Raw genomic sequence first — 15749 nt, 5'->3', positions numbered from 1 at the left:
GGTCTGACCACTACAATGACAATGGAGCTAATCACTAGGATTGTCCCATGGTCTTAATCTATTATCAACACATGGGAAGTTTTCATGAAGTATGTCTGCTCACTTTAAACAAGGTACATGAAAAGATTTTCTTATTTTAATGAAAAACTCTTATCCCAAGACATAAACTCAGATGAAATAACCCATTAAATGTTCTACATTAACTTGATCTTTTTGACATATCTAAACATATACTACAGCTGACAACCCATATGCCGTCCAAAATTGGCAATCATTATTACACAGATAGGGACCAGCATGTAGGTTGTTGGAAAGTAATTGCATGTCAGAGTGTGTTTATTCCATGGTTAGTGTCGGGGGAGGTAAATAATAATCTAGGAGTATGGAATGCCGAGCCAAGAAGGTAGGAAGAACAAAATAATGTAATCTCTACAATGTATTTCTACCAATTATGTTAATAATTGTGTTTCTAAAAATGTACTTACGTTAGCTTGAACTATGACAAAGTATCGTTTCTTTTCTTCATAATTCAACCTCCGGCGTAACACCACTGCGCCAGACAGGGTAAGTGGAATGTCAAATGTTTGGTTGGATGTCTGAAAGAGTAAAAAGTGTTATATAAATATTATATAATATTCAGTAAGGGCTAAAAGGAAGGGACACTTGACAATGTAAAAAGCAAGAAACATACAGAGAAACGTTCTGCTCCTATAGATTCTGTACACTAATAACAGTATAGGAAGCTCCTGTACACATTTATGGTAAAATACTGAACTTTTCGACACGTTTTACTTTTTGAGTATAAGCCTAGTTTATATACTCGAGTATACTCGAGTATAAGCCTAGTTTTTCAGCACAAAAAATGTATTGAAACCCCAAACTCGACTTATACTCGAGTAAAAAAAATATATCAAAACTCACCTTTCCGGCTTCCCCCACTGCTGGCTATATACTGGGGCAGGGGGCTGGCTATATACTGGGACAGGGGGGCTGGCTAAATACTGGGACAGGGGGGCTGGCTATATACTGGGGGATATGGGCTGGCAGGCTATATACTGGGGGGCAGGTGCTGGCTATATACTATGGGGCAGGGTCCGGCAGGCTATATAACGGGGAGGCTGTGACCAATGCATTTCCCACCCCCGGCTTATACTCGAGTCAATAGGGTTTCCCAGGTTTTTGTGGTAAAATTTGGAGCCTCGGCTTATACTCAAGTATATACGGTACATTATTCTATGCGGGTGTGTAAAGATAAACTCAGTGACTTTTAACCCCTTTCCAAGAGATCAAGATATTAACAACTAATCAACTGTATCATGTTGTCATTAAGAATGTATGGAGAATACTGCTGTATTACAGTCTGTGGATTTTTGAAAAATTTCAATAGAAATTAAGTTGTAAAAAAAAAAAAAAGAATGTATGGAGAAGGCCCATAAGTGCTCTGAACATCTGCCATTATTCTGTTGCAAAACAGAAGGTGGACGTTAGGTGGTCAGTACCATGTCCACACTAACTTTGTGTTTGTTTTGTACTTTTAAGTGTTTTTATATCTTTGTTATGTGTGTTTTGTCTTAAGATTGTAAAATAATGATTTTGTATTTTGTTAATTCAGTGTTGCCATTCATGAAACACTCTTTTTATTACACTACTTAGGAAGGCAATTGGTTGCCATAACAGCTGGGAGCCTTTCAGCAGCCTGTCATGCTTCCATCCCTTATTAGACCCTGCTATGGAGTTATATTGGACCCGACAGTCTAACACTACACCAGAATCCAACATTACAAAGATGAATCTGGTGCGGTACAGAACTATCAGAGCTAGCAACACATTAATAAATTCCCCTCAATGTGTCAATCGAATCCCACAGTGAAAGCCGTAAAAACAAAGCCCGTCAGAAATTGTTAATTCCATTGCATTTGAATTTTGTTTTCCAGCTTCCCAGTACATTGCAGATAATATTAGATGATGCTACTAAACCTTCTACCCCAGCTAACAATCCATCACATGGATTCGTAAACAGAAAAGTATAAATGTTATGGTCTTTGGAAAGTAGGATATGAAAAGTTGAGATTTTCTTATATTACGAGTAATGGGCAACCATAAATAAGAAGATTAGTCAAATTAGTGTTGTGCATTCCCTCGGCTATTGGGTGGTAAGGAGCTTTGAAGAACTTCCAAATATACAGAAAGATGGGATATGTGCAGGGATCACTAAAAAAGCGTGTACATTAGGAAATGATACACAGGACCTTCTATCTGAAATAGTCCATTTTACCTTGGTAACACTGTCTTCTTTGTGCATCTTTAGTATTAATGACAATAAATATTTAAAGAATATCAATCACAATTATAAAAAAAAAACCCCTAACGATTACTACTGTCTGCTCTGGTTTTGATGCTTTCTGGATGTCTGAACTTCTTGGTCCTTAGAAACGTGACAGCTCAGCCAAACTCTATCTACAATCGGTTACACTTTCCATGTCAACATTGACGAGAAGGTACAGAGGCTAATCTGAAATGCATTTGAATTGGCAATAACATTTCCCATTAAGGCACATAACTCAGTCTAATCCAGAATGTCATAGAATCAAACTTCAGATGATTTATAGGAGGATTGTGGATTGTAGCCAAGATATTGACATACATTTTTGGCCATATAAATCATCCTTAACCCCTTTGTGACCGATGGTCATTGGTGCCTGAATGTCCAAGTCAATTTTTGACCTTCTGCTTCGCGCATCTTTAAATGATGATATCTCTGGAAAAACTTAGATACCATAATTTTTACTTTGTTTTTTAACTTGATAGGATAGTTTTATTAATTAGATTTTTTTTTCTTTAGAAAATTTGACAATAATTGACTACACGTGTGAAAAAATAATCCTTTTTGTTATTTTGCTGATTAAACTTTTTTAGTAGTAGTAACTAAACCCAAATATGTTATAATTATTTACAGCATTATTCCATAACCCTTTCCCAGGTTCAACTACAGATGCAGAGGGTGCATGTACTTCTGCAAAGTCAAACTCTCTTTCCTGTAGTTTCTTCTATATTCTGCCTCCAACTGACAGACTGGAGGGGGGCACACTTCAAAAACCCATATCACCTGAACCTTTGCATCTAGAAACACAAGGAGAGTTACCCCTTTAATATAAAATGGATTGTGTATGGAATGCCTAGAAAGAAGGGATATCCACTGTTAAAGTAACAATCGGAAAGCTATACATAAAAATCAAAATCTTTAAGGGTGGATATCTCTGGTTCTGTGAAGCATCCATGCACAATTATATTAAAGGGGAGAATCTCTTATATATATGACTTGAGGGTTTCAGAAATATAGCCGTTTGAAGTTGTTCACTTTCATGACGTTTATAAACGTCCTTTCTGCAAGGGGTATGTGGCAGTCATGAAGGGGTTAAGGCATCGTTAAAGCAAACCTGTCACCATGAAATAGCATTTAGTTTGTTATACCCTGGGAGAGCTGAGTTGACTAACATATAGGGGCTCATTTACTAAGGGTCTGCGGAGCGCATTTTCGTCAGTTTTCCTGATGATTTCTGATTAGCTCTGCATTTAACAGCAGATTTTGGCGCACGCGATTGGATTTTGGTGCTTTGGGGCTGGCTTGCACGCGACACAAATCAGGGGGCGGGCTGTAGGACAACTCGACGGATTCGGACTACGCGGAGTATTTAACATTTCAAATTGTGTCGCAAGACACTCACTTACTAGCACCGGGAAGAAGAAGGTGAACTCCGGCGGACCTCGGTGGGGATCGCGACAGGACCAGGTAAGTAAATTTGCCCCATAGTTTTATAACAAAAGATTCAGGAGAAGTCAAATGGACAGTACTACTTGGTAATATTGAGCCTTCATGTGCATGCAGAGATAGGTTTGCTTCCATGCTTCACAGAATAGAAAGCCCTAAAGTTACAGAATGTTTCCCACTATGTACAATCTGCTCAGATTCTCCTGCTCTATTACATGCTACATGTAAAGAAGGACACAATATACAATCTGCTCAGCCCCTCTAATTTTCCTCTAATTTTCTTTTAATGTACTACTTATTTACAGTTTTTAGCAAATAAGGTGTAGGTTTTTTTTTAAATTATTTGTAATATTATTTTATAGCATATTCAGTAGTAATTTATCTCCACACACAAGCCTGTATATAGCATTACAATATAGTATCCATAGAAACATTGCAGTTTTTGCAAACTATAAATTGGATCATGTCACAAATGGTGGAGAGCACATTAGAGAAGCCAAAGTCGAAGACAAGTGCACATAGCAATAAAGGTTTTTTCATTCTCATCTTATTCAGGAGCTACGTCTCATGGAAATTAAACATAATGTAGCTTATGCTGTTTTGCCAGTGTGCACTCTGAAACACTGTGCTTTGATTACTACCTGTCATATCATGTATCAGAAAAAAAAAACCTCCCAGCAGCTAGCAAAGGGCCTTGAGGTTTCACAAATACAAAACCTTGTATGTCTTTTTATCCTTTTGAATAATATTTCCTTTATATGTTTTCATTGTTCTGTATGGCTTGATAAAATTGAAATTCTACAGATATGAAGGAAAAGCACTAACCAGGAGTTATACTGACAAGAGCAGCAGGGAAGAATATTCTAGGAGTGGTTCTGTGGTTAGGAGCTTGGTATGTAAGGCGGAGAGAATGCCAGAGAGAAGAAAATATTAGGCTGGCTAAACACTATAAGCAATGATGACCAGTCAGGAAACTAACCACAGCATGTCCCTTCTTATTTGTATCCAGAACCTGGATAATTGGGGGTAGGCAGACCCCAAATTTTGCGGCGAGCAGAATCTTCAGAGGGGTTGGCCAGTAATCAACATTGATGGTCTATCCTCTGGATACCTACCCTCCAACCAATAATCCCTTTAATGCCGTAATTACACAGAACCAGGGGTAATTGGTTTTGTGTCCCTTTGGTGGGCAGATTTTCAGCTCTTTGAAAGTGAATCGGAGCTGCGCTTGGACTTGTAGTGAAACGATTACAGGGTGGGAAACAAATGATCCATGCTGGAGCCATATGTTGGCCCCCACACCTTTAGTCACACTCGTGAGTCTGTGTCCACACTCAGGGTAGTGTAAAGACAAAACGAAAAGACATTGGGGTAGATTTATTAATCTGTCTACGAAATAATTCTGTCGTAATGTGTCTGCACCACATTTATAAATGGTTTTAGACAATTTTATGGCTCTCCTATGACTAGCTCAACAAGAACGGCGTGGCCTATGACAAGGATGTGTGACCTCGCACCACAAAGGTCTGTGTGCCAAAAATATTGCTGAGCCGAGTTGCGTCCTAATTTTCTGGCGTTATGTTAACAAACTAATAGGAGGTGCAAAGTAGGACTGGACAGTCTTATACTGCATCAAATTTATCACCCAGCACCAGACACTAACATGAATCTGGTGCAGAATAAGACTGTATAGCCATGCTCTGCACTGTCTAACCTTAGGGCACTTTTTATAAATCTGCCCCATTATTCCTTTTCCGCTAATAATTCCTTTCAATATTAAGAAGAATCGGACATAACCAAATTACATTGTGGTATACAGTTTTTTTTTGTGTGTTTGTATACTTACTGTGTCATTGGGGTTATATACAATGAAATATTCAATTTGGCCATTAGGACCATCATCAATGTCTGTAGCACCATTAGTTGAAAAGTCAGTAAAGATTGTGGTGCCAACTGGTGTTAGCTGAAAAAAAAAAGAAATGAAGATCACAAAATACACTCAAGACACATTTCGCAATCCATCCATATTGTTTTTATGTCACCACTAACCATCAAGAGCAGAATGTATATCTGCAACCTAAAATGCATGGCGTAACATAAAAACATTAAAAAAATTCTCACAGTATGATTAAATTACTATAACATCATTTCAGTACATGTTCTATGTATTCCAAGTTGTTAATTGATTTTTTAGAATTGTATGGCCCAGTAACATATCAGGCACCATAATCATAGTTTAACATAGTTTATACGGTAGAAAAAAGACACTTGTCCATCAAGTTCAACCAAGGAAGGGAAGAGATTTGATGAGGAAGAGAGTTAGGGGAAACAATTCTATATAACATAACCATCAATGTTATTTAGGTGTAAAAAGGCATCTAGACCCTTCTTGTAGCTCTCTGCTGTCCCTGCTGTGACCAGCGCCTGAGGCAGGCTATTCCACAGGTTGACCGTTCTCATAGTAAAAAACCCCCGTCGCCTCTGATGATTAAACCTTGATTTCTCCAAACGGAGACAGTGCCCCCTCGTCTTTTGATTTGATTTAATCTGGAACAACTTACCACCCTATTTTTTGTATGGACCATTCATATATTTAAAATAGATTAATCATGTCCCTGCATTGTCGTCTCTTTTCCAGACTAAATCAATCTAGTTGTTTTGGATTGTGCAGTTGACCCAAATCTAGGTTTCGATTAATAAAAGAACCATTTTAACCAATAGATAATATTAACACTACGGATACCCGAATGCTTAAACATGATAGTTTCCTACACATATCAAATCAGTAGTAGACAGTTGTACTACTCAACTCCATGATCATTTTTCTATAGAAATCATTTTAATTCTTGGTACAAAAGGTCAATGAAACCACTATATTTGTAACACATTAGTGAAAAATTTTTACTAGAATTCTTTTCTACAAGGGTAAAAAATACAGTTATCAAATATATTATATATGCCAAAATCAAGTAGATTACAACGCATATTAAGCCTTGACATTTAGAATCAACTCGGGACAGTGGAGAGGAGCAAAAACCAGCAAAAGCTATTTGGCTGAACAGTAGGAAGTCGTAGGAAAAACTATTATGTTCTGAAGACCGGCTATGAAATCTGTGCTCTCAATGCATCTAGCATGAAAAGCAGAAGGAGGAAAAAAAAACTCATCCTTATGTCCTCCAGGAAAGTGGATGTTGGGTTAACAAACATTATTGGCTTTTCGGCGCAAAGCGGCAATATCATTCGCTAAATTTCCTTAAGCTAAAATATGTAGGCATTATAAAACAAAAATAAAGGAAGCATTTTGGAGACATTAGTACAAGTACAAAGTACTTTGAAATGGAGAATGTGTTCTGCTCTCCAGTATAAGCCTTTTATTATGTGTTTTATGTTGTGTTTGTTCCTTCATTATTTTAATGTAGTTATTTGTTAGGAGTAAAGTAATTGCCATTATATAGTTTATTGCACAAATATAAAAGTAAAATTTACCCAGAATATTTTCTATGAAAAGAAACGCTATCATGAAAGTTGCTATATGGAATATAATTTATAAGGATGCTGACGGGACATTTGCACTCAAATCTTATTGTAAAAATACATCACCTCACTGCATAATGAGATTTATATGTATACTTGGGGACACTTTCTTCTTCCATTACGGTTCTAAACAGGATGTCAAATTACTAATAGGATTGTTGCTCGATAGGATGCACTTTTGCATTGCGGTACATAGATCCAGGGCTATGTATGGTATTCACATCTCTTACAAACAATGGTTTTCTATTCATGTGATATGAATGCTGCGATCAGAGTGTTCCTGTGCACAGTTTACATTTGTTGGTGAATGGATATGTTTTTCTACAGTTCAGTAGCTTGAAAGCTTGTTGGTTGGACAGATCATTTTATGGTAACAGATTATTTTATGGTAACCCCAAAATATCTGATTTGCATCCTACAGTTTTATCTTATGATACTGTCTCTAATAAAAAAAACAGAGGCATAAAGTGTCACATTACTTATTAATCCTTCTTACAAAAGCAAGATTCCAGGTTGAATCCAGCCATGGGGGGGGGGGGGGGGAATCGAAAGAGGATCAGGTAACGGCTTATGATGAAGGACTGCCTCTAGCAAATTTAGCACTTAGCTTCGAAGATATATACTACAGAATTCTTATGGAAATTAGATAAAGTACCTCAGGCCATCTAAACAACTGAACTGGCCACTGGAATCTAGAAATATAATTACTAGCATTAAACTTCAGGTACTTGTATTGATTTGCTTTAAACATCAGCAGAAACTACTTTGTTAAAATGTATTTTTAGCATTTCCTTTGTGGAAGTGCTAACATTTTAAGCATCAGCAACGGCAACAAATCTAAATGTAGGCCGCAATGGCAATATGTAACACAGCTGTCATTAAGTCAGATGGAGGACACTATCTATCGGGATCTTATAGCTGTATACTGTTTTATTAGTGGCAGATATGGTAAGAATCTTTTTCATCGAAGTTCCTTCACAACCACTAGTCTAACACAGCTGAATCCCATTGACTCAATTGAGGCTCGAGACTAGACTACGAGATCGCAGCAAATCTAGTAGACAGCTTGAAAAGATTTTGCATCCCAGCACCGTACAAAATAAAACTTTTTTTTTATTGAAACATATTAAAAAGCAGGTAGCAAATATAAGGAAGGCATAACATTACCATACCCTAAGTAAGGTGAACATGGGAGAATTGGATGGAAGGAATATCAGCATTAAATCGGATAAGAGACATATATTTATACAGTGAGGGGAGGGGGGTTAAGTTCTGGTTAGAGGTTATGTTATCACAGGCAACCAACGTTGGGTTAGCCAAATGCGCATATGGCTATTAACAACTTATGTGGTGTGCATAAATGCTCAAGAGGCTTTAAAAGGGGAAAAGACAAGAAGGACTCAGAATACATTGAGAAGGAATACTGAAATCCTATGATTAAGACTATGGCATAGATTAAGAGAGAATTGGGAATTAATCCACAATAGAAAATTATTAAGCAGATTCATGATGGTAAGAGATATTGAGATGTGGAATATGTTGATAAATATCCAACAGAAAAAATGCTAAATTGTTATGTGACTATCAAAAACAGCACTGTGTTTGTTCATATGATTTGTAATAGTAGGAGACTGGTGTCCATGTAAGCAGCCTGCGATGTGCATTTTACGATCCTAGAATGGTTGCCCAAAAAAGGTGAAGAAGCATCAATTTTCGCATTGTCGTAAGAAGCGCTGGTTCGAGCTTGCAAATTGGGTGATTTGAAGTGATGAGATTAAAATCAATAGACAAAGCTCTGATGGGTGAAAATAAGTATCAAAGAATCAAAGGAAAAGAATCTGTCAAGATTTGTGGTGGAAGCCTGTTGGTATAGGATTGTTTCACAGCCAAAGGTGCTAGATATTTGGAAAAACAGAAAAAATACAGTTACATAACATGGATCTGCATTACTAAGCAAATGCTTAAAGAGGACCTGTCAACCATAAAAGGGCACTAGGAGCTGCTTACTAAAGGAAGCATCTCCAAGAGCTACAACAGATGTAGCTGTGTTTTACTACTAGCTTTATTGGAACCCACTGTACAATAGGAATGCCAGACCAAGCTCACAACGGTCCGACGTATTCATGAGGGGGCGCTCTGTCGTATTCATGAGGGGGCAGTCCAAGGTGCTGCTTCTACCCCGGATCGCCCCACTCCATAGGCCGGTGCTGACTGCCAAGCATCAAGCCTCAATCACCACCTCTAGTCCCAACCCTCATTAATACATCGGACCGCTATGAGCTTGGTCCGGCATTCCTTTTGTACAGCTTGGCAGAACCCTCCAACAAAAGCTAGAAGTGTAACACTACTACATCTGTTGTAGCTCTTACTAAAGTAAGCAGCTCTTAGTGACTTTTTTTTATGGGTGACAGGTCCTCTTAAATAGTCAAATTTTATTTACATCCAACATGATTGTGAATAAAATAATGGTAGTCTCATGTTCAAAAACTATAGTGGATGGTGATATGTAGATCTTAAAAGTTAAGATCTGTTTGAACTGTTACCCTTTTGCCTGTCACTGTACAGTATTATATGATACAAGTAATATTCCTATTATGTATAGTGTAAGGCTGAATGTCTCCGTTCACATAACACACATTGGTGGTCATTTACCTTAGCTTTTTTGCTCTTTTTTTTCCTCTTATATTTGCATTTATCTTTAGTCTGGAACTTTGTACCTGTCGCAAATTTTTGTATAACCGATTATAATATTTTGGCTGTGCCAGCACGGTAGAATTTCTTTCTTCTTTAAATGTTGTGACTTTTTTTTAAAACAACAATATCTGCATTCCAAAGATAAATCAACCACAAAACTGTAAAACTCAGCTGCAGCTAATTTTTCTGGGTGGGTAAAAAGTTGCTAATTTTCACCAAATCTGCCAATGCGCCCCCAAAAATTTGCAGACCAATACTAAAGAAATAATAAAAAATACCTTATAGGCCGTGGTATCTAAATGGTTTTTGATGTTGATTTTTGGAGCTTCAAAAGTAGTTTGTTTTGGTGGAAGAGTAGAAAACGGAGATGCAAAAATAAACATGGCAACAAAAAATACCATTAAACTTTTTAACGTCCATAGTAGTTTAACGTCCATTTTCTGGAAGCTAATCCTCTTTGATATTGATTTTGGACGTTCAAAAGTATTTTGTTTTGGTGGTAGAAAACAGAGATGCAAAGAAATACCAATAAACTGGTAGTACCCATGACAAATGAGATCACAAAGTGATCAAATAAATGAAATGGAAATGAAAAGTGTTTGACTTGCAATAAAATAAGGGTGAAACCAAAAAATTATATTACTGTTGGAGGGACAAGGATGGATGCCAAAATAAACAATATAAGGCAATTACAAAACTAAGTGATAGGAAACCAGTGTACACTTTGTTATGGCATTTCCTGTCCTGTATCTGGAGACTACTGCAAAAAGTAAACTGTACCATACAAACAAAATTACTCTTATCAACTCTTCAAAAATAATGGCTATGCTTACAGAACGAAAGTAAAGACACACATGACCTTAGCTGTTTGTTGAATCTGTCCTTGGAGACATACTTCCTATTGTAAATGAAAGTATACCGTTGTTGGGTCATGTTTTTAAATCTATCAATTTAAAATTGCCATCTTCTGAAGGTGGTTGTCGGCATTTTTTATTTATTTTTTTTGTTGAAAGGAAATACTAAGAATCATAAAAGCATACACTTGGAAGATACATTGCTAAGAATTATTTTTGATACCGGCAGTAGAAATATTTTTAAACACACATTTTTTTCTTAATAGCCCTTAATTGTCTGTCTATTAATCCATAACATGTGTATATTTATCCATCTTTAGCTTGTGTCTAATATAGTTGCAGTTGTACACATGTGGTTTATTAGTCCATATTCAGTAGAAATGTTGTAGTCATAGCTCTTCACTGTAATTTTAAGCCATCAAGCGTTTCTACAGGTGGAGTGGCAGCTGCCCGTGGCACCTGAGGGACAAAAGTACTGGACTCTGTTTTAGCAAAGGTGTTTTTTTTTTCCTCATAACAACATTCAATCATCAAATATCACAACCATACATTTCAGCACTATTATCATTCCCATAGTACATACCGATGATAAATTTTTGGTACATCTTATCATCAACTTCCCTCCCCAAACTTGCGTTCAAATTTTTTAATCAAACCTAGCCACTCCAAAAACTTTGGACTTTGTGAACTACCTCATTTTCTAGCTATGCTTAACCTAGCCAGTAATATAATTTTACTGTGCCAGTTTTTTGCCAGGTCACATGCACAAGGTCTGCACTTTCTTCTGCACACCGACAACAAGCAGAGTTTTGCCTCACCTTCATTTTACATAGTAAGCTAGCAGAGTAGCATAACTGATGAACAAAATGAAATTGGACCATTCTGTGATTCCAATATCCCTCTCAAATAAGCCTATTCTCTGTATTCTGTAATACAGCCACTGTGAAATTCTGACCACAGTCTGGATTACCCGAAACCTGTATACTGCCCAGTTGTAAAATGTTGTAAGCCAAAAATCAGAATGCTTCAGAGGTGGAACGATGAGAGGATTGAGGAACTTAAGTATTGTATGGTATGTACCGACTGGAGGGTATTTAATATAGATGGGATAGAGGACATCGATTTTGTAACGGATATCGCAGACAGTTATATTAACGTTTGTGTTCCTTCGATTATACCAGAGGAGCCTGTCAGAATCTATTTTAATAACAAGCCATAGGTAAAAAATGTACGGAATGTGTTAAATAAAAATCAGAGAGTGTTTCGGGCTGGTAATAACGAGGAACAAAAACAAGCATGGAATCCAATATGTTACTGTGCAGTGTTGGTGCTCCTCAGGGGGACTCTATTGTCCCCCTATTTATTTTCCCTGTATACCTCTGACTTGTGTTGCTATAGTGAAAAATGTCAGTGATGACACAGTCAGTGGGCAAAATTGAGAGTTTTAATGCTGTTTATTTGGATAGATTATTGGCAAAATGGGTCTTATTTACAGAGGTCCCGCAGCGACATTTTTGTCAGGTTTTCCGTCGTTTTTCGGGGATCGCCCCGGGGATTGTGTCGCACATGATCGTTTTGTGTCACAATCGCGCGGGCTTTCATGCGACACAAATCGGGGGGCAGGCCATCAGACGAACCGATGGATTCAGACAATGCTCGGGATTTAACATTTAAATTGTGTCAAAATACCAAGTACTTGCATGCACCGAGAAGAAGAATGTGAACTCTGGCGGACCTGAGCGGGGAAGCAGCACATGCAGTATATCGGGCACACAAACTTTGTGAATGGCGGCAGCTGTGCAGGATCGTCGGACAACGCACCTCGAGAATCGCACAGGGACGGGTAAGTAAATGTGCCCCAATGTATTTTATTTACCTCATGGGGATTCCCTACCTCCACTAAATTTAGAAGTCATCGGTCCATTTAGAAAGGGACGGTACGGCTCACCCTGAATCTGTAGTGAAATATTCAGGCGTTGATTCCTGCCATCTGCTATTACCTTTTTTTAATGGGAAATATACTTTCTGTTCTTATGTAATAATCATTATATGGGGGCGTGGCCTGACCAGCGATGGAGTAAGACGCACGGAGTTGAGCTCCTGCACATTATCCTGTTGTACCATCCTGCACATTGGTGACTAGCAGCTACACATACTGCCTGGTCCTGCGTATTAGCGCTGCCCGAGTGCGAGCGCTGCCAGATAGTAGACGGAGGCGGCCATATTCTCCTGCCACGTGCTTCTGACAGGGAGACCCAGAGGCGCGCAGAGACAGTGCCAACCCGCGGAGGAGAGAGAGGGTGAGCAGTGAATACTGCCTGGGTCTCTGAAGCCCTCGGAGCACTGATGCGGGTCCTGAGTGGGACTTTGCAGAGAACAAGGAGTTGGATACAGTGACAGACGGCTCAGCACCATTCCCGGGGAAGAGCAGGCTGCATCGAGCACAAGGCCGCAACTCGCAGAGCTAAGTCTCCGTCATTACTGCCAGGTATCTGCTGTATATAATTCACATTACTTTTACCGCCTTGCCCAGACCCCTGGACTCTCAGTAAATAGGACAAGGAGTTCCCTACTAGTATTTCTTTGGCCTGTCCTGCCCTCACTCCATTGCGATAATCCTATTTCTGTCTGCCATGTCGCGTTCTGGCGCACGTAAAAAGGAGGGGAAGGATTGCGGCCCTAATACCCCAGCAAAACATCCTAAGGACACCTCAGCTGTGAGGTTTCAGGACGTAGCCGCACGTCTGGAGCGCTTTGCACGGGGGGACACAGGAAAATCTGCTCCAAAAGCTGCAAAGGCAACCTCGTCAGTGGAGTCTGAACCAGCACTTTCTGATGGAGACATGGAGGAGGAAGTGGAAACCCCGCTGCCTCAATGATCAAAAAGGGGTCCTAAGGGGCCACTGCAACCTGGTCCTGCGGCAGATCTAGAAGCCTCTCTGCAAGTCCCGGAGGAGCCTACTATTAAAGATGTATTTTTGGCAGTTGCACACTGTGGCTCAGCACTGTTGGCTATGAATAATCACATTGGAGGCCTGAAAGAGGATGTTAACTTAATCCGGCAAGATCTCCGGAGAGCAAATGAGAGAGTCCATGCGGTGGAGGACAGAGTCAGTGATATTGAAGACCAACTGCCCCCAGTTCACAAAGAATTAAAGCGCTTGTCACACAATGTGTCCCTGCTTATATCAAAATCGGACGATCTTGAAAATCGGTTACGCAGGAATAATCTGAGGATTGTCGGTATTCCTGAGAAAGCTGAAGGCAAAGATCCGGTGGCATTCATAGAATCGTGGTTGAACGAAAAAATGGGGAAGGAGGTCCTGTCCCCGCTGTTTGCAATAGAAAGAGCCCATAGGGTTCCATCTCGACCCTTGCCGCCAGGAGCAGCACCAAGATCCTTCATTCTGAGGGTCTTGCATTATAAGGATCGGGATTCTATCTTGAGAGCAGCAAGGGACCATCCGGATTTAACCATCAATGGGCAGAAAATATCTATTTATCCGGACTTTTCTGCTGAAGTCCAAAAAAGAAGGGTGAAATTTGTGGAGGTAAAACGTCGGTTGAGAGCCCTACAGGTCCCATACTCCATGCTTTACCCAGCAAGATTGAGGGTGGTGGCATTTGATACGACCCATTTCTTCGATCTGGCAACAGAAGCTGCAAAGTGGCTGGACACTAATGAAGGAAGGCTTCGAAGCGCAGACCGGGAGGAGCCGTGAGCAGTACCTTCTGATTATATATTGTACCTTTCTCCTTCTTATAGGGGAAGAAGTCTTTTATTTCCGTTTTCTTTCTAAAAGGGTGTAAAGTTCATACTTTAAAGTTCATATTGTTGCATAAATGCTTGCTAGTATGCTAATGTCAACATTTATTGTGGACAGGAGCTCAGTTTGGGTATTCTAGATCTGCATATTACGGTAAATGACTTATATGCATAAGTTACAATTGTTGGTTTGGTGCCTTCTAAAGGTACGGGAAAGTAAATGTATTGCCCCTATGTCCCATACTTGGGGGAATGTTGTTAATGTGAGTTTATGTGGGGGGATTTTTGGTTTGGGGGGAGGGAAGAGTCAGCTCCTGGGGGTACTTACGGTAGACGAATTTGAGATATATGATGAATCATGCACACATGGCTAAGCAGTATAATGTGATTTTGTGGAACACTAGAGGCTTAGGAGATGCTACTAAACGAATGGCAGTCTTCTCTACAATTCAGCAGCATAAGCCAGCTATAATATGTCTATGTGAAACGCATCTGACCAAAGACAACATGCATTACTTGCAAAAAAGATGGTTATCACATTCATATCATTCTACATACTCGACACACGCTAGAGGGGTTAGTATTTTGGTGCCCCATTCAATTCCATTTGAATGCTTCTCCTCTTTGATAGACACGGATGGGAGATTTGTGTGCCTACATTGTTCTATTCACAAGATACCTCAAATACTGGTAGCATTATATATTCCTCCACCGTTTACATGTGAGGTCATTAAAAAGATACTTACATTTGTTAATGGCTTACCGCAGGTCCCGGTCCTTATGGTGGGGGACTATAACATGGTCCTATCAGCGGCTTGTGATAGATTTGGGGGGGCCCCGCGAGCAGGTCCTGAAAGCGCTACTGTGCTGGCTAGACTATTGGATGAGGTTGGTTGGTATGATTATTGGCGGGTCACACATCCTAATACTAGGCAATATTCATGCTATTCCAGTTCACATAATACTCTCTCTAGGATAGACTTGGCTATAATATCACCACCCATGCATAGATATATTAAGGGGGTGGAATATCTGCCCCGAAGCGTATCAGACCACTCCCCAGTTCTGGTCACCTTAGTTATCCCCTCAGAAGTACCGCGTCAGGTAGGTAGCTGGCCAATAAATCCCTTTT

General features: G+C 39.3%; 1 protein-coding gene across 1 annotated transcript in view; it reads right to left on the bottom strand.

The window, feature by feature from the left end:
- Positions 1-15749, bottom strand: part of PCDH15 (protocadherin related 15) — a 934666-nt gene that overhangs the window by 514831 nt on the left and 404086 nt on the right. The window contains exons 7-8 of the mRNA XM_072131129.1: positions 5616-5732; positions 486-596 (exon numbers count right to left, since the gene is read on the bottom strand). Of these exons, the coding sequence (XP_071987230.1) occupies positions 486-596; positions 5616-5732 (228 nt within the window). The remainder of the gene's footprint in view (positions 1-485; positions 597-5615; positions 5733-15749) is intronic.

This window comes from Engystomops pustulosus, chromosome 11 (genome assembly GCF_040894005.1).
Source record: "Engystomops pustulosus chromosome 11, aEngPut4.maternal, whole genome shotgun sequence".
NCBI classification, from domain to species: domain Eukaryota; kingdom Metazoa; phylum Chordata; class Amphibia; order Anura; family Leptodactylidae; genus Engystomops; species Engystomops pustulosus.
This window is presented reverse-complemented; position numbering and strand designations above follow the sequence as displayed.